Here is a 24,448-nt window from a genome sequence, read left to right as displayed (position 1 = left end):
CTTTACTTTAACACTGGCCTGCGTTGCCATCTACTGGCCGAAGATATGTTTGTCCTGAGGACTTCCTTTAATTTACACCGTGCCTCCCAATTGAGTGTCACCAGCACCCCTGCTTTTGAGAAGGGATTCACAAGGAACAGGCTGAGTTCCACACTTTTTCCGGGCAACAAAGTCCACAGAAGAAGGTCAGTTTGGTCCTCACCCTCTGCATCCGGCGTTTCCAGCAAGCAAACTGCAAACCATGCATAAGAGGAACTCCTCAAAACAAAACCTTTTTTTTTAAAGAAGAAGCGATGCACCCATATATTTAGTTGCCCTGCTTTCTGTTTGTTCCTCACCCGCAACTTGGTAGAGCCCCCTCCCTAAAGGTGTAGGGTTGCCAAGTCCAATTCAAGAAATACCTGGGGGATGCTGGGGGTGGAGCCAGGAGACATTGGGGGTGGAGCCAGGTGCAAGGTTGTGACAAGCTTAATTGAACTCCAAAGGGAGTTCTGGTCAACATATTTAAAGGGACTGCACACCTTTTAAACAATGAAGGATAGGGACACCCTTTTGGGGGATAATAGAATTGGACACCCTGCCCCCAACTGGGGATTGAAGGCAGGGTGAGACTCTGAGACTCTGAGATTCGGAGTGGAGGGTGGGTATAAATCTAATTTCTTCTTGCTTCTTTAAGTGGTCAAGTCTCAAGTGGCCAGAGAAGAACATTGTTGGCTGAGCCACACTTTTGGACTGGCTTGATATTTACTTCTCAAGAGCAACCTGCTTTTGTACTGATTATTGCACTGTGTTATATTGTATTACTTGGTTGTATTATTTGTAAGTAGAATCCCCCTTGTTAGAGTGAGCTTTGCTATTTCACATATTGTTCTCAATTATACATGTTTAATACTTTTAAGTGTTGTTAAGTATTTAAGTCTGGTGTTACCCTGGGGCTTTTCCCGTTTATAATAAGAGCATGCAGTTCCTTTGGAGGGCAAAAAAAAAAAGCTCTCTTTTTGGAGCAGCCAGTTTTAAACTTCTTTTCTTACCAGATGCATAAATCTTCTGGATTTTCTGGAGTGCTCAGCAGACATTTCCCTCCCCCTTCCAGCTTTCTGATGACTCAGTTCTCCTTTGCTTGAAAGATGTAGACAGCACCATGCTTGTATATGATTCCTCCTATGAGTAGCAGACCGAAGTCTGACAGGTGCGGTGGCTACACAGGTCCTAGGTTCAGTTCTGTGTTTCGTTCACCTTCCACTGGGCTGCTTCCTTTTAGCTATGGAACCCGTGCTGAAGGTAATTGCAGCTTGCACAAATGAACAATTGCCTTTAGCACAGGTTCCAAAGCTAAAAGAAAGCAGTCATTATGAAAGAAATTGCTTAAGCATTTATTTGCAACATAAAAAAACTGGTTTATTTCTAGTGTTTGCCCAACTGGGAACTGGCAATCTTAGCATTCAGGGAAACTGAACAGCACACTCAGCCCAAGCCATCCAAGGCCGGATCTAGGGGAGGTGGGCAGAAGGGGGTGCTTGCCCCGGGCGCTGACAGTGTGGGGGGGTGCCAAATTGGACATGGAGTCCATTGTATTCTATGGGACCGTAAGATAGAATGGCCCATAAGGGGGCACCATTTTTTATTTTTGCCCCCCCTCCAAAAACATGTAGATCTGGTCCTGGCCTAATCGGAACCCTCCCGAAGATCCGTTCAATGAGCTTCATCCTCCGTGGTAAGTGATTTTAGGATTGCATTAGAAATCTGGGTTCCTCCTCCTATAACATCTTCCCTGTTTGTCAAAACAGAAACACAGGCTGGACCACTCCTTATCCCTTCCTGGAGACTCTTGTCATCCTGCCCTGTTGGATCTGGTTGCCATCTTCACCTTGGGAAATTCCTGGAGATTTGGCACTTTCTTTTACCACAGAGGCTTGGTAGGGGTACGCAAATGAATATTGCCAGGTGAGGAGGGGGGGTCTAAGGAAGGGGCCCCCTTCCATCGCTGCTTACAGTTCCAAACAGTTTTAGGCAGGTCTCTTTTGTGTGGGTGGGGCATTCATGGTTACTGAGTACTGGCACCTTTACAGGCTTGCCAATCCCCAGGTGGGGGCAGGAGATCCGCCGATTTGGAGGCCCTTCCCCCCGCTTCAGAGTCATCAGAAAGCGGGGGGGGGATATGTCTCCTGGGCACTCCATTATTCCCTAGGGAGACCGATTCCCATAGGATATAATGGAAAATTGAACTGTGGGTATCTGGGGGGGGCTGTTTTTTGAGGTAGAGGCACCAAATTTTCAGCATAGCATCTAGTGCCTCTCCTCAAAAGACCCTCCAAGTTTCAAAAAGATTGAACCAGGAGGTCCAACGTTATGAGCCCCCAAATAAGGTGCCCCTATCCTTCATTATTCCAAATGGAGAGAAGGCATTTATAAGGAGTGCTGTCTATTTGCATGTGATGGCCAGAACTCCCTTTGAAGTTCAATCGTGCTTGCCACACACTTGCTCCTGGCTCCACCCCCATAGTTCCCAGATATTTCTTGAGTTGGACCTGGCAACCATACTGATTGCCATTTCCTGGGATGGTCAAGCAGCATGGGATCCCCTGAGAGCCCAGCCCTGTTGCAGATTTACTCTGGAGTAGGGTTGCCAATCCCTAGGTGGGGGCGGGGGATCCCCAGGTTTGGAAGCCCTCCCCCAGCTTCAGGGTCATCAGAAAGCGGGGGGGGGGGATGTCTGCTGGGCACTCCATTATTCCCTATGGAGACCAATTCCCATAGGGTATAATAGAGAATTGATCAGCGGGTATCTGGGGCCCCCTGTTTTTTTAGCTAGAGGCACCAAATTTTCAGCATAACATCCAGTGCTTCTCCCCAAAATATCATCCAAGTTTCAAAAGGATTGGACCAGGGGGTCCAATTCTATGAGCCCCAAAAGAAGGTGCTCCTATCCTTCATTATTTCTAAAGGAGGGAAGGCATTTCAAAGGTGTGCAGTCCCTTTAAATGGGATGCCCAGAACTCCCTTTGGAGTTCAATTGTGCTTGTCATACCCTTGCTCCTGGCTCCACCCCTAAAGTCTGGTTCCGCCCCGAAAATCCCCAGATATTGAGTTGGACCTTGCAACCTTACTGATTGCCATTTCCTGGGATGGTCGAGCAGCATGGGATCCCCTAGGAGCCCAGCCCTGTTACAGAGTTACTCCGGAGTAACAGCTCCGTTGAGCTGCAAAGCCCACTTCGATAGTCTGGGTGTTGGGGCTGATCCTCCTGGATAGGACAGATCAGGAAGATTTTTTTCCTTCGGCTGCAGCACTATAAGGGTTAAAATCACCGAGGGGCCGAGCAAGGAGTGGAGGGGGGGAGCAGAAGAGAGGAAAAGCCCTTTGCAGCTGAAGAGAAAGAGAACGGCTGCAGATGTGCAACAACAGGGGAGCATCGCGCAGCTAAATCCTGGGAAGGCTTACTCGTAAGTAAAGCTTTTCATTCTTGGCAGAGGGGAACGCTGCTATCGGCTGCTTCTTTCAGTCGGTGGGGTTTGAAATAATTCTAAAATGTCATTTTCTTGCGTGCGTTTTAAGTTTGTGATCTGCCCAGGAGAGATCCCCACAGGGAGCAAAAAGGTGGGCTCTGAATTTTTTAAAATAGAAATAAACAGGGCTTTTTTGTAGCAGGAACTCCTCTGCATATTAGGCTACACCCCCTTGATGTGGCCAATCCTCCCAAGAATTTACAGGGCTCTTCTTACAGGGCCTACTGTAAGCTCTTGGAGGAATGGCTACACCAGAGGGGTGTGGCCTAATATGCAAAGGAGCTCCTGCTACCAAAAAAGCCATGGAAATAACTATCAGTAAATTCTCAGCCACTGCAGTCATAGGGAGGACCAGAAAGAAATCTCATGCATAATCAGGATGGGAGGAATAATAATTCATAGAATCATAGAGTTGGAAGGGCACTCTATTGGGACTGGTTTAGGATGGCTGGACTGGTCAAGCAGCCGTCCTTATCTTCACCTAGCAGAGTGCTCCTTTCTGAGCTTCAGTGCAGCAGCATGGCCTAGTCTAATGATTATCACACTATCTCACAAATTGCCCAGAGGGCCTTGGCTTTAAGTTAAGAAACCAATACTGGTGGATTTATTTGAAGAAAACATATAAGTATGGTGGAGAGAAAAGAGTGACTAAACTATTCTATCTAACTGGATGGCTTTGGATTCTGGTAGGCCATCTGCTTAGTTCAAAGCAGGAGAGACAATATGTTGTTTCTCCTGATGTCTGCAAGGAAGAAAAAGAAGGAAGAGGAGGTGAACAGGAAGAAGGAAGTTCCGTGAGTTACATTCTATTTGTTAGAGAAAGCAGTGAAAGCAGAACAGGAAGGAGACTGATATCAATCTAGCTAGCTCTACGGTGCTTGCTGTCTTGAAGCAAGAGTAATTGCCAGTCTGTTATTCTAACAACCTCCAGGGTTATCTAGTCCAACCCTCTGCTCAACGCAGGAAATTCGCAAATATCTTTTTTCCAAATACACCCCCAGTGACCTGTGCTCCAGGCTCAGAAGATGACCAAGAAAGAAAGAAAGCCCTCCAGGACCTATGCCTATCAGCTTCCTCACATGCCATGTTTTGGCCCCGCCACATCTGCTATTTTCCTGGGGGTTCACTGTGTCCCCCCTGCTCTCATTCATCCAGGCAGGCTCTGTGCTCAACCTGGACAAAGGTGACCCAGTTGATGTCCTTTAGTTAGACTTCCAGAAAGCCTTTTATAAAGTTCCTCAAAGGCTCCTAAATATTAAACTCATTATCTCATTACATATGCTAAACCCACTTTCACCAAGTAAGGCGATATATCCACAGAATTCCAATGTATTTCTCTTTTAGGATAGTGTATCACAATAATGCTTTTGTATTGACATACTCAAACTAGGGATATTGGCTGTTTATCTCATTACATATATTAAACCCATCTTCTACTTCCATTTTAATGTATTTTTTACTAATGGCAAACTAGAATGATGTATATATTTATGTTACATGTTAAAAGGTAAATTAGTTGGACAGGAAAAACTTCTGGGAAAGAAATGCCTTCTTTTTGACGCAGGTTTATTAGCAATAGAATAATTAACAGGCATTCGCACATTCTGACATGTTACTGTTTGATGGTTTCCCACGCTAATTCAACCCAGATCAAAGGTTTTCTGATGGAACATTGATGGAACATTGATGGAACAAATGATATGAAAAGTCAGATTTCTGATGGATCAAAAAAAAAGATTATTAAATATCTCATCATACAATATAATGCGTTTTGCAACTGGGTTTTTGCTTTTCTTTCACAGTAAAAATCCATTTGCAAAAGACATTTTTATTGTAGTGTAAATGCACCCTCTGTCTAGGGCAGTGATGCTCTGTATTTCTGATGCTTGACGGCTTCTGGGGTTCTGACCCCATTGGTGAACCTCCTGATGTCACCTGGGTTTTGGCTACTGTGTGACACAGAGTGTTGAACTGGATGAGCCGTTGGCCTGATCCAACATGACTTCTCTTATGTACTTATTAGAGATGCCCCTCTGCTGGCTACTTGGACAGATCTATTGCCTAATGTGTCTGGCCAGTTGTGGAGTTACTGTTTACTTGAAACAGAGGCTGTTTACTTCATATGTAATATAGGACAATGATAGAACGAAGCAGGAGTCAAGTGTATCTTTAAGACCAGCAAAGTTTTATTCAGAATGTATGCTTTTATGTGCTAGAAGCAGACTGCATCAGACAATAGTATGGAATGGAAAGCAGTCCCAAATACAGAGAAAGTGGGCAGTGAGTTAGTATGCAGTCATGGAAATGTTTTTAGCAGTTAAAGGAGTCACAAGTTGGGAGTCTGGATGATCATTAGTTTGTGTTGACTGGGTTGAGACAACAACGAAGGCAATATCAGTCGGAATAGCAGATTGATGTCTATACCATTAAGGTATTCTGGGTGTGAAGTGGAATAAATAAGAGTCTGTTGTAATGTTAGCTCTGAGTTAAAACGAGGGCATAAGTTTCTCAGAGGTTTAATTTAAATATGTAACACATATAAACAATTCTAGTTTGCCATTAGAAAAAAAATAATGCATTAAAATATAGTCTCTCTCTCTCGGCTTGACTTCGCGAACGAAGATTTAAGAAGGGTGCAGTAGTCCACGTCTGCTGCAAGCTCGCTGGTGGCTGACAAGACCAACGCGGGACAGGCAGATCCGGCCACAGTGGCTGCAGGGAAAAGTCTGATTTGGGGTTGGTGCTGTAGCAGTGCAGTTCTTCCTCAATCTCCTTTTGTCCTCAAGACCAGCTATGCATGCGTTCTCAAAGGAAGAGACAGCCTGGTGGATGGTGTGCCTCCATGCTTTGCGATCTGAGGCTAGGTCAGACCACTGGTGATGGTTGATGCAACAGGTGCCAAGGGATTTCTTCAAGGAGTCCTTGTACCTCTTCTTTGGTGCCCCTCTATTTCAATGGCCGGTGGAAAGTTCGCCATACAGAGCGATCTTGGGAAGGCGGTGGTTTTCCATCCTAGAAATATGCCCTGCCCAGCGCAGCTGCGTCTTCAACAGCAGTGCCTCGATGCTTGTAACCTCCGCCCTCTTGAGGACTTCAGTGTTGGTCACAAAGTCACTCCAGTGGATGTTGAGGATGGTGCGAAGGCAGCGCTGATGAAAGCGCTCAAGGAGTCGCAGGTGATGACGGTATAAAACCCACGATTCAGAGCCGTAGATGAGGGTTGTCATCACAACCGCTTTGTAAACATTGATCTTTGTGCCTTTTTTCAGATGCTTGTTGCTCCACACTCTTTTGTGCAGTCGGCCAAATGCACGGTTTGCCTTTGCCAGCCTGTTGTCAATCTCCTTGTCGATCTTGGCATCTGAGGAGATGATGCACCCCAGGTAGCTGAACTGCTGGACTGTCTTCAGAACTGATTCACCCACAGTGATGCAGGGAGGGTGATAATCTTCCTGGGGTGCAGGCTGGTGGAGAACTTCTGTCTTCTTCAAACTAACTAAAATATTAAAATATTAAAATATAGTGGAAGATGGATTAATATATGTAACAAGATAAGCAGTCCATATCCCTTATTTGAGTATGTCAATACAAAAAACATTATTCTGATATACTATTCTAAAAGAGAAATACATTGGAATACTGTGAATATATAGCTATACTTGATAGAAGTGTTTACATTCATTTCCACATTCCATCATTTCTAAGATTTTGTCAGGATATCTTCAGAGCATTATAATATATTGCTGTCAGACTGTCCAGTCCAGGAGCTTTGTTTTTATAAAGTTCTTTTTTTTAGTAGGATGACTGATTTCCTGTACTGTTATCACTTGATGTAGTGTTTTTCTATATTCAGGTGTAAACTTTCAAAATGATGATTCATGTAAACATTTTTCCATTTTATCCTCATTTATAGGCTCTCCTTTGCAGAGATTTGTAAAAAAGTTTTTTATTTGTTCCGTTGTTCCTTGTTCTGAATAAAGAATTTGGTTTCCTTTCCTGATTCCTGGTATCCTCTTCTTTTCCATTTCTTTTCTTAAGCAATGAACCCTAAGGGAACTTCTCAAGTCTCACAGAAGTCTGAGATATGTTGGCATATGAGTGTGAGCCAGCTCACAGGTTTTTAGCCTCCAGCTCACACATGTTTGTCTTAGCTTAGGAAAAATGGCCCAGAGCAAACTAATTCATGCAGTAGCTCACAACTTTAATGCCAGCAGCTCGCAAAGTAGAATTTTTGTTCACAAAATTCCACAGCTTAGAGAGAGTATTGGGTGGCCGCATTTATAGCCCCCAAGGCTTGTGGGTACCTGGTCCTTCTCTCACACAATTTAATTAAAAGTGTTTAAAAATTGTTGATTGTACACTGCATGAGGTTTCACACCCAGGGGTGGAATTCTAGCAGGAGTTCATTTGCATATTAGGTCACACCCCTGATGTAGCCAATCCTCCAAGAGCTTACAAAAAAGAGCCTTGTAAGCTCTTGGAGGATTGGCTACATCAGGGGTGTGTGGCCTAATATGCAAAGGAGCTCCTGCTTGTATTCCACCCCTGAGAGGGGGTGTGAGTGAAGCTGGGAAGCAACAAGGAAATGAAATAGGAAAGCAACACAAACACCTTTCTTGCCTCCTTTGTCTTGCTGATGGGCAGTAGAGGGTCTTTTCAGGGGTGTGGAAACAGCTGCTGTGCTGCACTGCCAGCCGAGGTAAGAAGTTCAGCAGTTCAGGGGGGCTTTTGCTCCTGCAGTTGCTGCAAGGTGCCCAGGTGAGAAAGACTGTGTTTGCCATTCCCTTTACCCATGCAGACCTTTGCATCCCACATCCTCTCTGCCTGGCATGATCTCTGATGAGGGAATCTGCTTTTTCTTTCAGCGTCCCTTTTCTTTTGAGGAGGTGGCTGTGTATTTCACTGAGGCGGAATAGGTCCTGCTAAATCCAGACCAAAGAGCTCATGCTGGAGAACTGTCAGACTGTGGCCTCTCTGGGTAAGGATCATTCATAGGTGCTAAAGGTGTGAACTGATGATGTACAAATAAAAATATTAAACAGTAATACATCCTTTTCAGGCCTGTCCTATTACTTGCTTAGGGGCAACTGCGGCAGTGTTGTGGCCATCACACAAGCCAGAGAGAATGTCCTGGCCTGAGACAAAGGTGGGAATGAGAGACCCTCGGAACGACTCTGGAAGGGGCCAGAATCTATAGTCTCCATTGGCAGCCTTTCCCCTGTATGGGGTCACAAAACATCCACTCAGACTGTGATATGGTATGGATCCATCTGATCTGTACTGGTTCAGATTGTAGGTCCATCTTGGCCACAGTTCTACCCTTCCAGAACAATTTTTGTTTTTTCCTGTATATCTTTCCATCTCCTTATAAGAATTCTATTGTGTATGTGTGTGAAAGAAACCAGAATGATTGCTCTGGTGGAATGAAACCGGAATGATAGTTCTTTGGTTGAGACAAGCAGTGGCCTTGCATCCAAAAAAAGGCTGGAGAGTTTCTCAGAAGGATTCCAAGAGCACATTTCCTTCTGAAATGAGCTGGCTTAGAGTGGGTATCCTTCATGGTTATGTCAAGGAAACAGGCAAGGAACAGCCATGGGGGATTTCTGCTTCACTTCTAATCAACTGGTAGTTTGGTAGAATTATAAAACCCACTTGGTGAGGAGGGAGGGAGGCCTTCTGGGGCCTAGAATCTAGAGGTTCAGAAGCTGCATCTCTACAAGAGAGCCAGACCAATTCCACGTTAGCCTTTGTTCCAGTCTTGTTTTTAGTTCTTGAGTTTATGTTTGGCAAGGAGCAAAGAGGGAACACACAGCTCCGAGCCAGAGGTGCCAATGTAGAATTGGTGGCGCTTCCATGAGGGGCCCCATACATAAGGGAGGCAAGTGCTAAATGAGGAATCGGTCCCAGTTTGGTGTCGTGGTTAAAGAGCGTCATACTCTAATCTGGCGAACCGGGTTTGATTCCCCATTCCTCCACTTGAAGCCAGCTAGGTAACCTTGGATCAGTCACAAGTTTCTCAGAGCTCTCTTAGGCTCCCTACCTCACAAGGTGTCTGCTGCGGGGAGAGGAAGGGAAGATGACTGTAAGCTGTTCTGCAGCTCCTTTGGGTAGTGAAGGGTGGGATATAAAATCAACTCTTCAAGAGCTCTGCCATAGTTCAGGACTGGCTGATGTATCCTTAAGCCCTGGATATTCTGAGGAACAGAAGGGAGGGGTTTAGTTTAGATCAGCCAAGCTGGATGAGACCAAAAGACCATAAATCCTTTCCTACAGCAATCACATAGATTACATAGGGGAGGGACGGTGGCTCAGTGGTAGAACATCTGCTTGGGAAGCAGAAGGTCCCAGGTTCAATCCCTGGCATCTCCAAAAAAGGGTCCAGGCAAATAGGTGTGAAAAACCTCAGCTTGAGACCCTGGAGAGCCGCTGCCAGTCTGAGAAGACAATACTGACTTTGATGGACCAAGGGTCTGATTCAGTATAAGGCAGCTTTATATATTCATATATATTCATGCCCTTGAACTTCACCTGCTCTCCCAGGTACTAATGGGACCATTCTTTTTATTCCAGCAGAGGATAATCAGAAGAATGAGAAGGATGAAGAACTTCATCAGCAGTTGTCAGATAAAGTTAAAAACGAAGACATGGAAGGAAACTTCAGTTCAAGTGGAACACTTCAAATGCATCAAGGAGTCCACGGAGTGGAGAAACCTTTTGAATGCTTGGAGTGTGGAAAGAAATTCAGTCAATGTGGCACTCTTCATCGGCATCAAATAACACACACAGGGGAGAAACCTTTTGAGTGCTCAGAGTGTGGAAAGAGATTCAGTAAGACTAGCCATCTAAAACAACATCAAAGAACCCACACAGGGGAGAAACCTTTTGCATGCTCAGATTGTGGGAAGAGATTCAGTCAGTGTGGCACTCTTCATCAGCATCAAAGAACCCACACAGGGGAGAAACCTTTTGAGTGCTCAGAATGTGGAAGGAGATTCAGTAAGAGTAGCCATCTAAAACAGCATCAACGAATGCACACTGGGGAGAAACCTTTTGAATGCTCAGAGTGTGGAAAGAGATTCAGTCAGAGGGGCCATCTTCAACAACATCAAGGAACCCACAAAGAGGATAAACCTTTTGAATGCTTGAAGTGTAGAAAGAAATTCAGTCAGCATGGCAGTCTTCAGATGCACCAAAGAACCCACACAGGGGAGAGACCTTTTGAATGCTCAGAATGTGGAAAGAGATTCTGTCAGAGTGGGACTCTCCAAGAGCATCAAAGAACCCACACAGGGGAGAAACCTTATGAATGCTCAGAATGTAAAAAGAAATTCATTAAAAGTAGCCATCTTAAACAACATGAAAGAACACACACAGGGGAGAGACCTTTTGAATGCTCAGAGTGTGGGAAGAGATTCAGTCACAACAGCACTCTTCAAGAGCATCAAAGGACCCACACTGGGGAGAAACCTTTTGAATGCTCAGTGTGCGAAAAGAAATTCATTAAGAGTAGCCATCTTAAACAACATGAAAGAATCCACACAGGTGAGAAACCTTTTGAATGTTCAGAGTGTGGAAAGAGATTCCATCAGAGTGGTAGTCTTCAAGAGCATCAAAGGACCCACACAGAGGAGAAACCTTTTAAATGTTCAGAATGTGGAAAGAGATTCAATCTGAGTGACAGTCTTCGAAAGCATCAGAGAATTCACACAGGTGAGAAACCTTTTGAATGCTCAAAATGTGAAAAAAGATTCAGTCAGCGTGGAACTCTTCAGATGCACCAAAGAATCCACACAGGGGAGAAACCTTTTGAATGCTCAGAATGTGAAAAGAGATTCAAAAACAGTAGCAATCTTCTGCTGCATCTAAGAACCCACACAGAGGAGAAACCTTTTGAATGCTCAGAATGTGGAAAGAGATTCAGTCTGTGTGACAGTCTTCGAAAGCATCAAAGAATTCACACAGGTGAGAAACCTTTTGAATGTTCAGAGTGTGGAAAGAAATTCAGTCAGCATGGGACTCTTCAGATGCACCAAAGAATCCACACAGGGGAGAAACCTTTTAAATGCTCAGAATGTGGAAAGAGATTCAATCACAGTAGCAATCTTCAGCAGCATCATAGGACCCACACAGGTGAGAAACCTTTTGAATGCTCACGGTGTGGAAAGAAATTCAGTTGGAGTAGCTCTCTGCAACTGCATCTAAGAATCCACACATGAGAGAAATCTTTTGCGTGCTCAGAGTGTGGGAAGAGAAACAGTCAATGTCACACTTTAACAGCATCAGGTAACCCACAGAGAGGGTAAACCTTTTGAATGCTCAGATTCCGGAAAGAGATTCAGTTAGCATAACAGTCTTCGAAAGCATTTAAGAACCCACACGATGAGAAGACATGTAAATGTTTAGCTTGTGAATGGGCTTTTCTGTTATTTTATGCCTAAAAAGACAGCCACAGACCATACAAAGTGTTGAAAAGATGTAAAGTGTTGTAAGTAGCTGGACTCTACACAGAAAACTTACCTTATCCATGAAGAAATGCTATAATAAACGCTCATTCTGTGGAAAGATCTTTAAGAACATAAGAGAAGCCATGTTGGATCAGGCCAACGGCCCATCAAGTCCAACACTCTGTGTCACACAGTGGCAAAAATGTTATATACACACATACACTGTGGCTAATAGCCACTGATGGACCTGTGCTCCATACACTGTGGCTAATAGCCACTGATGGACCTGTGCTCCATATTTTTATCTAAACCCCTCTTGAAGGTGGCTATACTTGTGGCCGCCACCACCTCCTGTGGCAGTGAATTCCACATGTTAATCACCCTTTGGGTGAAGAAGTACTTCCTTTTATCCGTCTTAACCTGTCTGCTCAGCAATTTCATCGAATGCCCACGAGTTCTTGTATTGTGAGAAAGGGAGAAAAGGACTTCTTTCTCTACTTTCTCCATTCCATGCATTATCTTGTAAACCTCTATCATGTCACCCCGCAGTCGACGTTTCTCCAAGCTAAAGAGTCCCAAGCGTTTCAACCTTTCTTCATAGGGAAAGTGCTCCAGCCCTTTAATCATTCTAGTTGCCCTTCTCTGCACCTTCTCTAAAGCTATAATATCCTTTTTGAGGTGCGGCGACCAGAACTGCACACAGTACTCCAAATGAGACCGCACCATCGATTTATACAGGGGCATTATGATACTGGCTGATTTGTTTTCAATTCCCTTCCTAATAATTCCCAGCATGGCATTGGCCTTTTTTATTGCAAACGCACACTGTCTTGACACTTTCAGTGAGTTATCTATCATGACCCCAAGATCTCTCTCTTGATCAGTCTCTGCCAGTTCACACCCCATCAACTTGTATTTGTAGCTGGGATTCTTAGCCCCAATGTGCATTACTTTGCACTTGGCCACATTGAACCGCATCTGCCACGTTGACGCCCACTCACCCAGCCTCAACAGATCCCTTTGGAGTTCCTCACAATCCTCTCTGGTTCTCACCACCCTGAACAATTTAGTGTCATCCGCAAACTTGGCCACTTCACTGCTCACTCCGAACTCTAAATCATTTATGAACAAGTTAAAAAGCATGGGACCCAGTACCGAGCCCTGCGGCACCCCACTGCTTACCGTCCTCCACTGCGAAGACTGCCCATTTATACTCACTCTCTGCTTCCTATTACTCAGCCAGTTTTTGATCCACAAGAGGACCTGTCCTTTTACTCCATGATTCTCATGCTTTCTAAGGAGCCTTTGATGAGGAACTTTATCAAAAGCTTTCTGGAAGTCAAGGTAAACAACATCTATCGGGTCTCCTTTGTCCACATGTTTGTTCACCCCCTCAAAGAAATGCAACAGGTTAGTGAGGCAAGATCTTCCCTTGCAGAACCCATGCTGAGTCTTCCTCAATAACCCGTGTTCATCAATGTGCCTACTCATTCTGTCCTTGATAATGGTTTCTACCAACTTTCCCGGTATTGAAGTCAGACTGACTGGCCTGTAGTTTCCCGGATCTCCTCTGGAACCTTTTTTAAAGATGGGGGTGACATTTGCTACCTTCCAGTCCTCAGGAATGGAGGCAGATTTCAATGAAAGATTACAGATTTTTGTTAGAAGATCCACAAGTTCAACTTTGAGTTCCTTCAGAACTCTCGGATGTATGCCATCCGGACCCGGTGACTTATTAGTTTTTAATTTGTCTATCAGTTGTAGGACCTCCTCATTTGTCACCTCAATCTGACTCAGGTCTTTCAACACCCCTTCCAAAATTAGTGGTTCTGGGGCGGGCAAAAAGTTCTCGTCTTCTACAGTGAAGACGGAGGCAAAAAATTCATTTAGCTTTTCAGCCATTTCCCTATCCTCCTTCAGTAATCCTTTTACCCCATGGTCATCCAAGGGCCCCACTGCCTCCCTGGCTGGTTTCCTACTTCTAATATATTTGAAGAAAGTGGTTTAGCTGTGGTTGAAGCCTCAAATAGATCTCTCAGGGAAGAAAGGAAGGGTGGGCTCTTTCAGTTGGAAGATACAAGAGCAGCTTGTGTTTTCGTTTTCACAGAGGAGTCCACACAAGGGAGGAACCTCATCAGTGCTTAGTGTGTAGCAAGAGCCTGAGGCATAGATCTGACCTTCATCTTCCTTCAAGAATCCACACAACCAGGGCTTATTTTTTTTTGTAGCAGAAATTCATTTGCATATTAGGCCAAACACCTCTGAGGTAGCCAGTCCCCCAACAACAACATCCAGTATCCAGCAGGTGAACCTTGTGGGACACAGATTCCCCAATCCAATTGTCTTCCCCACCCCTAGATTCTCCAGAAAGAAAGGACAAGTAATTTCCCCTTCTCCTTCTCTGATCCCTCCTTCCCTGGTTCCAGTAGCTGGTAATCTTGTGGAGTTAGCTCTGGGCCAAGCTTTATTCTCTACTTCTGACTCCTAAGATCCTCCCCCTCCCTTGAATTCCTTCACTGAGATGGTGCCTTTATGGCAGACACTGTGGAAATTCTCTTTCCATCTCCTTTCTTTACCTTGGAAAGCATTTGTCTAAGGATTGCCAAGAGGCCTGAATGGGGAAAAAATCTTTCTCAGAGGCCGAGTCTAGAAATAGGCATGTGAAGATCTAAATAATATCCCATAATCCCTCTGTTAAATGGAGCAGACACTGTTTTCCTCTGGGAAGCTGGCAATCAAGTGTTTCTTTCCCAATCAGAGAAAACAAAATTCAGGCAAGGAAGGGTCATAGTTAGGGATGGGACAAACTGGGAAAATGTGGTTTGATTCATGGTTCATGACATGCCCTGTTCACTAACAATGGGCCATCATGAACTTTTAGCTGCCTTATCAACTGGTTCAGTTTGCATGGTTTATGAGATGGCAAGCATAGACAGCTTCAAGAGGGGATTGGATAAACATCTGGAGCAGCGGTCCATCAGTGGCTATTAGCCACAACATATTGTTGGAACTCTGTCTTGGGCAGTGATGATCTGAATTCTTGGTGCTGGGGTGGGGGCAACACTGGGAGGCCTTCTAATGTCCTGGCCCCACTGATGGACCTCCTGATGGCTCCTGAGTTTTTTGGCCACTGTGTGACACAGTGTTGGACTGGATGGGCAATTGGGCTGATCCAACATGGCTTCCAGCATGCTTGGAGGGAATCTTTGGCTGACTCTTCTCTTCCTGTCTTTCAGGTTTGGTGAGGATTGGATTTACTGGGTCCAAGTTACAGCCCACAAGGAAGGTGCTCCCGAGAAAGTGCATTCTGGGGAAATGACTGTAATTACCCGAGAGAGCACTTTCCTGGGGGCACCTTCTTTGGGGGGACCATAACCTGTGCCTCATGAATCTAGGACTTCTTTTGTAGCAGGAACTCTTTGGCATATTAGGCCACACACCCCTGATGTAGCCAATCCTCAAAGAGCTTACAGGACTGTTAGTATAGGGCCTACTGTAAGCTCCAGGAGAATTGTCTACATCAGGAGTGTGTGGCCTAATATGCAAAGGAGTTCCTGCTACAAAAAAAGCTCTGCATAAATCCAATCCTCACCAAACTTGGGGAGTAGGTAGAGGAGGGAAAATCAGAGATCCCCTGCAAGTTTGGTGTCTCTAGTTTGCCTGGGATCCATTCTATATACTCCTGAACTTGCATCTGTCAAAATGACCAGGTTCAGGAGTGTATAGAATGGATCCTGTTTGTTTTCTGTGTTTTCTATAGAAAATAAAATATATTTAAAAGGATTAGTCTTGAGTGAATCAATAGGTCACGGGTAACTGATTGTTCCAAGTTCTGCATCTCTGTGGGGTACAGACTGGGCGGTGGCCAGCCAACCACTCTGACATGGCGAGAAACTATTTTCCCAGGCTTTGGCCTGTCCGGCATCCATTTTGTTTTCCTTTGGGTCCAGGCAGTGCCCTGCAATTTGGATTTTGATATTAGGAGAGATGTTTCTGGCTGTTTTACCTATAAACTGCCCCTCAGGAGAACTGATCTCTTGTCACCTGAAGATCAGTTGTAATTCTGGGGGGATCTCCAAGGCCCCAGTGTGAGGTCGACAAGCCTCTGTGAGCCACCTTTTAAACCACCTTTGCCTCTCTGTTTTGGGGCTCTATCACACAAATCCCCCTCCCAGCTCTACCAAAGAACATGCTGCTGTTTCAGATTCATCCACACACACACGTGAAGCAGAGAAATAACGAGGTCCGCACAGACTTACTGGTTTGAAGCGAGGTTTACTTTATGGTACCATAAGCAGAACCCAGTTGGGCATGGGCCCCCAAAATGACTGAGTTAAAATCATTCTACATAGACAGTTTTATTCACACAGAAAACCAGCAGGCAGGCACACAAGCTTATCTGATTTCAAAGGGTCCCGCCTCCACTAAATTTCCCCTGGTAAAACTTCATTGAATTTTTCGAAAAACTTCATGTGAATTAAGGACCTGCATTATCATAGAATTATCTAAAGTGGCAGAACCAGCGTCAGAATGCCACCATTGCTGCCAGATTAACGTAAATTAATTTAAATTATGAATTTTTAAATATATTAACTGGTTTTTATAATGTTTAATGTTTTTATTGTTAAACTTAAAGTTTTTATTCATTATTGTATATGTATAAAAGGTTGTTAGTCGCCCTGAGCCGCCTAGGCGGGGAGGGCGGGATACAAATAAAATTTATTAAAATTTATTATATTATTATTATTATTCATGACTAAGTTTCTTTACTTATCTATATACAGCAAGTCGCCTGTAGGAGGCTGTTCCCTTAACTAATTTTACAGCTGGAGCTCACACCTGCTGGGCGGTAGAGTCAGTTTCTAACAGCGGTTTTACAACAGACCCCTTAGTTTGAAGACAAAGCATATTTTTACTCAATATGACAAATATTATTATTGGGGGTATTAACTAATTATTAAGGGGCTGCCCCTTCACACATCCCATGGAAGAAAGCAACAATCCCCCCACTCCTAGTTGCGTGTGGGGAGAAGAGATCTCTATCTCTCTCCTGCTCCTCTTCCCTGTTTTTTCCTGCTAGCTGTTAATTTCTCCTTTCAAGGCAAGGATTTCCCTCTTTCTCCTTTCTGGGGCTGAGCAGCCTCTTGAAGGTGCAGCAAGGTCCGAATCCAGATTAATTTCTCAGAATCCAGGCTCTGTCCCTTCTCTTCCACAGATCTTCCAAATTCCCAAACGGGCCCATTCTGCCTGCACTGGAGGTCCTGTGTTTCCTCTCCATGGAGAAATAGATAGCTGAACAGCACGGCATACTTTGGGAGTGCATCCCCCTGGAGAGTTACTCCACTGAGATGCATAGGTAGGGCAGCCCCACTGAGATGCATAGGTAGGGTTGCCGAGTCCCTGCCGTTCTCCAGTGCTCCGGTACCTATTGTACCATAGAGTTTTCCCTCTCAAATGGCTAGAGCGTCCAGGAAAACCATAGAATTTTCCCGGAAACACCTGGAGCAGCCACTTCTGAGTGAAGTCATTGCGACAACGATGTTGGGGAGATGTTCCCCCCATGACCCAATGTGGGCCGGCGGGTTAGGAACCTGCTGGACAGGGGAACCCCCACCCGAACCGGGGGTTTGGCAGTCCTATACGTAGAACATCTCAGATGGCATCCTAACTGAAGCTCCTCATGGTAGGGTGACCATAATGTCTGAAGGCCAGCCAGGGACACCTTGGCGGGGGGGGAAGGTAGGGGTGCGCGCGCCGCCGGAAACAGGAAGTGACGCCACTTCCGGTGACGTCATTTCCGGTGACGTCATGCCACCGCCGGAAACAGGAAGTGACACCACTTCCTGTGACATCATTTCCCCGCGTCACCTGCCGGAAACGGGAAGTGACATCACTTCCTGTGACATCACTTCCCCCAAATGCCACTGCCGGAAACAGGAAGTGACTTCACAGCACTTCCTGTGACGTCCCCAAAAATCCCCCAAATATCACCGCCGGAAACAATTTTGTTCTCAAATCCTGTATATACTTCATCAGTATATGGGATAAGGCACTTTCTCAACTGTGCTGCATAATGCAGCCTATTTATTTTGTCCTGTTTGCTCTGTTGGCTCTATCTGCGCCACCTTCATCACTTTCGGGGTGTGGATCCCCCAGTGGGGTGGTCTCCCGACTCCCTCCGCCGGCTGTTTCTGATAGCCCTGCGCCCCCTCTTTCATTTGATATGTGTCCCGTGCGGGTGCCACCCTCCCGCCGGGAGATGCCGCAAAATGAGCCCCCTTGAGGCTTATGGCGGCAGGGCTCGGGGGAAGCGAGCTAGACTGCTGTTCTTTTGAGGGGTTATAGAGTGTTTCGAGCCCGTCCCTGTGGCATCGGTCCCATCGTTGTGGGACCCAGGGGGCCGGCGCAGCAGCACGCCGAAGCAGCCTGTCACAGGTCGAGATGCAGGACAGGAACCCGGAAGTGACCGACAGGCTGCTTCAGCGTGCCGCTGCGCCGGCCCCCTGGGCCCCACAACGATGGGACCGATGCCACAGGGACGGGCTCGAAACACTCTATGACCCCTCAAAAGAACAGCAGTCTAGCTCGCTTCCCCCGAGCCCTGCCACCATAAGCCTCAAGGGGGCTCATTTTGCGGCATCTCCCGGCGGGAGGGTGGCATCCGCACGGGACACATATCAAATGAAAGAGGGGGCGCAGGGCTATCAGAAACAGCCGGCGGAGGGAGTCGCGAGACCACCCCACTGGGGGATCCACACCCCGAAAGTGATGAAGGTGGCGCAGATAGAGCCAACAGAGCAAACAGGACAAAATGAATAGGCTGCATTATGCAGCACAGTTGAGAAAGTGCCTTATCCCATATACTGATGAAGTAAATACAGGATCTGAGAACAAAATTGCACCAGAAGACACAAACACAAAGCTCCCTTACACTGAATCAGTGCTTGGGTCCACCAAAGTCAGTATTGTCTACTCCAGTCACAAACACAAAGCTCCCTTACACTGAATCAGTGCTTGGGTCCACCAAAGACAGTATTGTCCACTCCAGTCACAAACAGAAAGCTCCCTTACACTGAATCAGTGCTTGGGTCCACCAAAGTCAGTATTGTCACATAAGAACATAAGAGAAGCCCTGTTGGATCAGGCCAGTGGCCCATCCAGTCCAACACTCTGCGTCACATAAGAGAAGCCCTGTTGGATCAGGCCAGTGGCCCATCCAGTCCAACACACTGTGTCACATAAGAACATAAGAGAAGCCCTGTTGGATCAGGCCAGTGGCCCATCCAGTCCAACACACTGTGTCACATAAGAACATAAGAGAAGCCCTGTTGGATCAGGCCAGTGGCCCATTCAGTCAGGAAGGGAGGAGGGAGGGAGGGAGGGAAGGAAGGAAGAAAGGGAGGGAGGGAAGGGAGGGAAGGAAGAAAGGAAGGGAGGGAGGGAGGGAGGGAAGGGAAGGAAGGAAGGGAGGGAGGGAGGAGGGAGGGAAGGAAGGGAGGAGGGAGGGAAGGAAGGAAGAAAGGAAGGAAGGGAGGAGGGAGGGAAGGAAGAAAGGAAGGAGGGAGGGAGGGAAGGAAAGAAGGCCAGCCGCCCCCCCCCCGCCAGCCCCCCCCGCCAGCCCCCCCCCGCTTTTGGCTTACCTGGATCCAGGGCGGTGGCGGCCTCTCCTCCGGGCTGCTGGCGGCGGCTGCGGAGGCCGGAGAGGCCGGCGCTGGTCTCTGGAGGCCTCCAGGGACCAGCGCTGGCCTCTCCACGCTGCCTCCACTGGTCTCTGGAGGCCTCCAGGGACCAGCGCAGGCCTCTCCACGAAGCCTCCGCTGGCCTCTGGAGGCCTCCAGGGACCAGCGCAGGCCTCTCCACGAAGCCTCCGCTGGCCTCTGGAGGCCTCCAGGGACCAGCGCAGGCCTCTCCACGCTGCCGGCGCTGGCCTCTGGAGGCCTCCAGGGACCAGCGCCGGCCTCTCTGGACCCCGCGCGCGGGCGGGGAGTGAGGCAGCCAGCGTCCCTGCGCATGCGCACACCGCTGTGCGCACGCGCAGGGACGCTGGCTGCCTCACTCCCCGCCTTCCCGGCCCGCACGCGCGGCCCGCCGGCTCCCCGCTGGCTATACCGGGAGTTTGTAATGGTCCCGGTATAGGCAGCCCGGGAGCCGGGATTGGGTGGCCAGAACCGGGAAAGTCCCGGGAGACCGGGACGGTCTGGCCACCCTACCTCATGGAGAGGACAGGACACAGTTTTCATTTGTCTACAGTGCTGAAAGGATTAAACCCACGGCACTTTTGGTGCAGGAATGCAGTTCCGGGTGGTTTGGCATCAGGGTGTGTGGCCTAATATGCAAATGAGATCTTCCTGGGGGTTTTCTACACCCCACCCCTGAGTTAAAACCATAGAACTATTTGTTTAGGGTTGCCAGATATGTGTTGGAAAATACCTGGAGACTTCAGGGGTGGATCTGGGAGGGGGTGGGGTTTGGGGAGGGGCTTCAGCAGGGTACAGTGCCCTAGAGGCCACCTGTCAAAGCAGCCATTTTCTTCCAGGGAACTGATCTCTGTCAGCTGGAGATCAGTTGTAAAAGAGGGAGATCTCCAGCCCCTATCTAGAGGCTGGCAATCCTGTTAGAGAGGCTGTGCGAGGGGAGGCTAGAAAAGAGAGGAGTGGGGTGGGGGAGGAGTTTGCTTCTAAATGGGGGGGGGAGAGAACATTAATGGCTTAATATACACAGCCCAAGATGGAAAAGCCATGCAGCCAGATCCTGGGAAGGTTTAATTTAGAAGCAGGGCTTTTTTATAGCAGGAACTCCTTTGCATATTAGGCCACAAACCCCCTGATGTAGCCAATCCTCCTGGAGCTTACAGTAGGCCCTGTAGGTTCTCCCACCCCGGAGATCCCAAACAGTGGGATCTCCTCTTAACGTCATGCATCGGCTGCTTTGGGAGCTTCCAGGAGAATTCTATTGTTTTCCCCGGATGCTCTAGCAATCTGGGAGGCAAACTCTATGGTACCATAGAGTTTCCCTCCCAAATTGCTAGACTGTCCAGGAAAACCATAAAGCTTTCCCCGCAACTCCTAGAGTGGTTGGTATGCAACATCAACAGTGCAATGTCATGAGTGACATCATTGCACCACATGTTTTTAAAAAGTCCCCCAACGGAGGCTGTGGGGGACTTGACAACCTTACCCAGAGATTACTCCAGGACATTTCCACCTCCTGGAACCAGGGGAAACAGGATCAGAGCAGGAGAAAGGAATCTTGCTTGTCCTTCCCGATACTTTCTGGGCAAATCTGGGGTGGGGTTGGGTGAGAGAGGAGTAAAAGACCACGTTCAAAAGGCTGCCTTTCTATTAAACGACGAGTACCAATCAAGCAGGGCCGTAGTCAGGATTTTAAAAGTGTGTGTGTGGGGGGGCTTCTTAAAAAGTCAGGGGGCACCCTTTCCTGTCCACTGCAGGGCTTGCCATTTCTCAGAAGCTTTCTGGGGTAGGGCAAAAGCTGAAGGCTCTGAGTGTAGCCAATCCTAAAACTTTGGAGTGAAGAAGGGACTGCACCTTGTGTGCAAGTGAGGGGGGTGTCCTTCCACCTCCCTCTTCCCCTCCCGGCACTTTGCAGCCAGTAGCTTGATCCATCCCCCATGGCCCATTCCACACAGCTTTCACCACCTCCCTCCTCCTCACTTGCTGCTTTTGCTGCTGCGATCCACTGTGCCCTGCTCAGCTCTTCCAGCTCCTGCTGCTGCTGATGACGCTTCGCCAGCTCAGCCATGGCAAAAAGAAAAAAAGCAAACTGTGCTCCAGAACGGTCCCCCAGGATTTGGCAGTGGGGGCTGCCTGGAAGTCAGAGGACAGTGCCCTCACAAGGCCCCCTGTGGCTACGGGCCTGACTAATCAGAATGGAGCTTCCCAGACAGGATTAGGTGTGTATGTGTGTGTCTGGGGTTGGGGGTCCTTTCCTCTTGGAAGAAAACATCACTTGGAAAAAGGAAGTTGGAAAATTGGAGGAGGACAGAAAAGGATGAATCATTCTCAAAATGATCTGAATAAAATGGCCAGAAAGAAAAGTCAAAGTAGTAGGCTAGAAGTAGGGGCTAAACCAGGGGTGTCAAACATGCGACCTGGGGGCCAAATCAGGCCCCCAGAGAACTTCTATTGGGCCCCTGAGCAACTGGCTCTTGCCTGCTTCCTACTTCGTCTCTCTTGCTTCCTTCTGCATCTCAACTTGCTTTGCAAGGCTTGCTCAATCACACAGAAGCTACAGAGCAAAACCTCAGTTTTCTCTGTTGGTTGAGGCTCCTCTCCCTTCTGGTCCCCTGGAGAGGGAGGGAAAGAGCCAGAGCTTCCTCCCTGGGTCCCATGGGAGAAATACAAAGAACCTTTTAAGATCAACAAGTGCTAATTTTTAAGCATGTTTTAAACTTTTTAAAAATCTTCAGTCATGTTTGTGTCCTTTAAATTTTTTTTTATCTCTGCCACCTAATCTTAAATAGGTACACACATGGCCCGGCCCAACACGGCCCAGCCCGTCCTGACAAGGTCTCATTTATGTCAGATCCGGCCCTCATAACAAATGAGTTTGACACCCCTGGGCTAAACAATACCCGAAGCAGCACAAGTTGTATTTAGTGTCTCTTAAATTTTTTTTGGAGACCAAGAAAGCCTAATTGGATTGGGCATTAACGACTTATACACAACTATCTGGCCATTTGAAAACATGGTGTACCAAAGGCTGGAACTGAGGCAAAAGGCAGGTGAGCAGTACAGTATCTGTTCGGCATGCAGAAGGTCCCAGGTTCTTTCACACCATTTGATTAAGATGTTTTTTTGTTCCACAGGATTATTTCTTCCTTAGTCCTGTTGATTTGATTTCTGATTGTCCTTCTACTTCTAACAAGGGGGCAGTTCCTCCCCTCCACGCTCCTTTGTGTAGATTCCGGCCTGGTTTCGTGACCCATGCCAAGTTCAGCTCTTGATGATGATATTGGATTATATCCTGCCCTCCACTCCGAATCTGAGAGTCCAAAATCTAAAATGTGAGAAAGCAAGTTTGATGTAGTGCTTAAGTGCATGGACTCTTATCTGGAAGAACTGGGTTTGATTCCCCACTCCTCCACTTGCAGCTGCTGGAAGAGCCTTGGGTCAGCCATAGCTCTTGCAGAGTTGTCCTTGAAAGGGCAGCTTCTGGGAGAGCTCTCTCAGCCCCACCTATCTCACAGGCAGTGTTCCCCCTAAGCTGGGCCAGCGTGAGCTAGCTCACAGATTTTTAGCTTCCAGCTTACACATTTTTGTCTTCGTTCAGGAAGGATGACCCCAGAACACACTAATTTGTGCAGTAGGTCACAGCTTTAATGCTAGTAGCTCACAACTTCAATGCAAATAGTTCACAAAGTAGAATTTTTGCTTACAAGACTCTGCAGCTTAGAGGGAACATTGCTCACAGGGTGTCTGTTGTGAGGGAAGAAGATAAAAGGAGATTGTAAGCCGCTCTGAGACTCTAATTCAGAGAGAGGGGCGGAGTATAAATCTACAGTCTTCTTCTTTGCTCTACCATGACGGCTTTGTTCTGGGTGGGGCCTCCTCTAGGTGCCACTTGGTAAATGGGCAAAATCAACAACTGACCAGGGCTTTTTTTGTAGCAGGAGCTCCCTTGGATATTAGGCCACACACCCCTGATGTAGCCAATCCTCCCAAGAGTTTACAGGGCTTTTAGTACAGGGCCTACTGCACTAAGCTCCAGGAGGAATGGCTACATCAGAGGGATGTGGCCTAATATGCAAAGAAGTTCTTGCTACAAAAAACGCCCTGTATGTGCCTTCTCTGTTGTGGCCCCTACTTACGGACTGGCCTGCCTGGGCGCCTGCTCTCCTGGCTTGTTGAAGAAGACCTCACACAGTTGACTGAAACTGTTGTGGCAGCACATAAGGGGAGAAGCAATCTGGCAAATATGAGGGTCCAAAGCCAGGAAAGACTTTCTATGTAATAGTCGATACTTTAGATCGAGCCCAGTAACTGGTGGGCAGTCAGTGGAGTGACTGTAGAATGGGGATCATATGCAGCTCCATCTAGCTTCCGATAATCGCTGAGCCATGGCGTTCTGCCCCAACTGGAGTTTCTGGATTGATTTCAAAGGAAAACCGATCTTACAGTGCAACCTGGCACCTTGAAAACCAACAAAGATATATTCTGGGTATTAGCTGATGTGTCCGTACACACTTCAAAGAGCACATGGACACAAAAGCTCAGGGCTTTTTTTGTAGCAGGAATTCCTTTGCATATTAGGCCACACACCCCTGATATAGCCAGTCCTCCTGGAGCTTACAGGGCTCTTAGTACAGGGCCTACTGTAAGCTCTTGGAGGATTGGCTACATCAGGGGTGTGTGGCCTAATATGCAAAGGAGTTCCTGCTACAAAAAAAAGCCCGGCAAAAGCTTATTCCCAGAATACAACTTGGTTGGTCTTAAGCTTCCTGTGGACTCAATCTTTTTTCTGCCTCTTCAGGCCAGCAGG

The 24,448-nt window shown here is 47.1% G+C and overlaps 2 protein-coding genes across 4 annotated transcripts in view; both read left to right on the top strand.

Annotated features, from left to right (window-relative positions):
* The window catches only part of LOC132571892 (uncharacterized), an 851,656-nt gene that overhangs the window by 50,056 nt on the left and 777,152 nt on the right, over positions 1-24,448 (top strand). The window lies entirely within an intron of this gene.
* LOC132571291 (zinc finger protein 420-like) lies at positions 531-12,068 on the top strand. Of its 3 annotated transcripts, XM_060238064.1 has the most exons (5): positions 1,787-1,944; positions 3,288-3,443; positions 8,167-8,205; positions 8,372-8,484; positions 10,077-12,068. In XM_060238064.1, the coding sequence occupies exons 4-5, from the start codon at positions 8,451-8,453 to the stop codon at positions 11,720-11,722; spliced, it is 1,680 nt and encodes a 559-aa protein (XP_060094047.1). In that variant the 5' UTR covers positions 1,787-1,944; positions 3,288-3,443; positions 8,167-8,205; positions 8,372-8,450; the 3' UTR covers positions 11,723-12,068. The 3 variants fall into 3 exon arrangements, with proteins under 3 accessions (XP_060094046.1, XP_060094047.1, XP_060094045.1); XM_060238063.1 differs by lacking the exons at positions 1,787-1,944; positions 3,288-3,443; positions 8,167-8,205 and adding an exon at positions 531-640; XM_060238062.1 differs by lacking the exons at positions 1,787-1,944; positions 8,167-8,205 and having other exon boundaries at positions 3,098-3,443.

This window comes from Heteronotia binoei, chromosome 5 (assembly GCF_032191835.1).
Source record: "Heteronotia binoei isolate CCM8104 ecotype False Entrance Well chromosome 5, APGP_CSIRO_Hbin_v1, whole genome shotgun sequence".
In the NCBI taxonomy this organism is placed as follows: domain Eukaryota; kingdom Metazoa; phylum Chordata; class Lepidosauria; order Squamata; family Gekkonidae; genus Heteronotia; species Heteronotia binoei.
Note: the sequence above shows the minus strand (reverse complement) of the source record. Positions and strands in the feature narration are given on the sequence as shown.

Excerpts from the sequence above, each read along its gene's own strand:
- LOC132571291 (XM_060238063.1), top strand. The coding sequence starts at position 8,451 with ATGCTGGAGAACTGTCAGACTGTGGCCTCTCTGG. Across the intron at positions 8,485-10,076 it reads TCAGACTGTGGCCTCTCTGG|CAGAGGATAATCAGAAGAAT; the intron begins GTAAGGATCATT and ends TTTTTATTCCAG.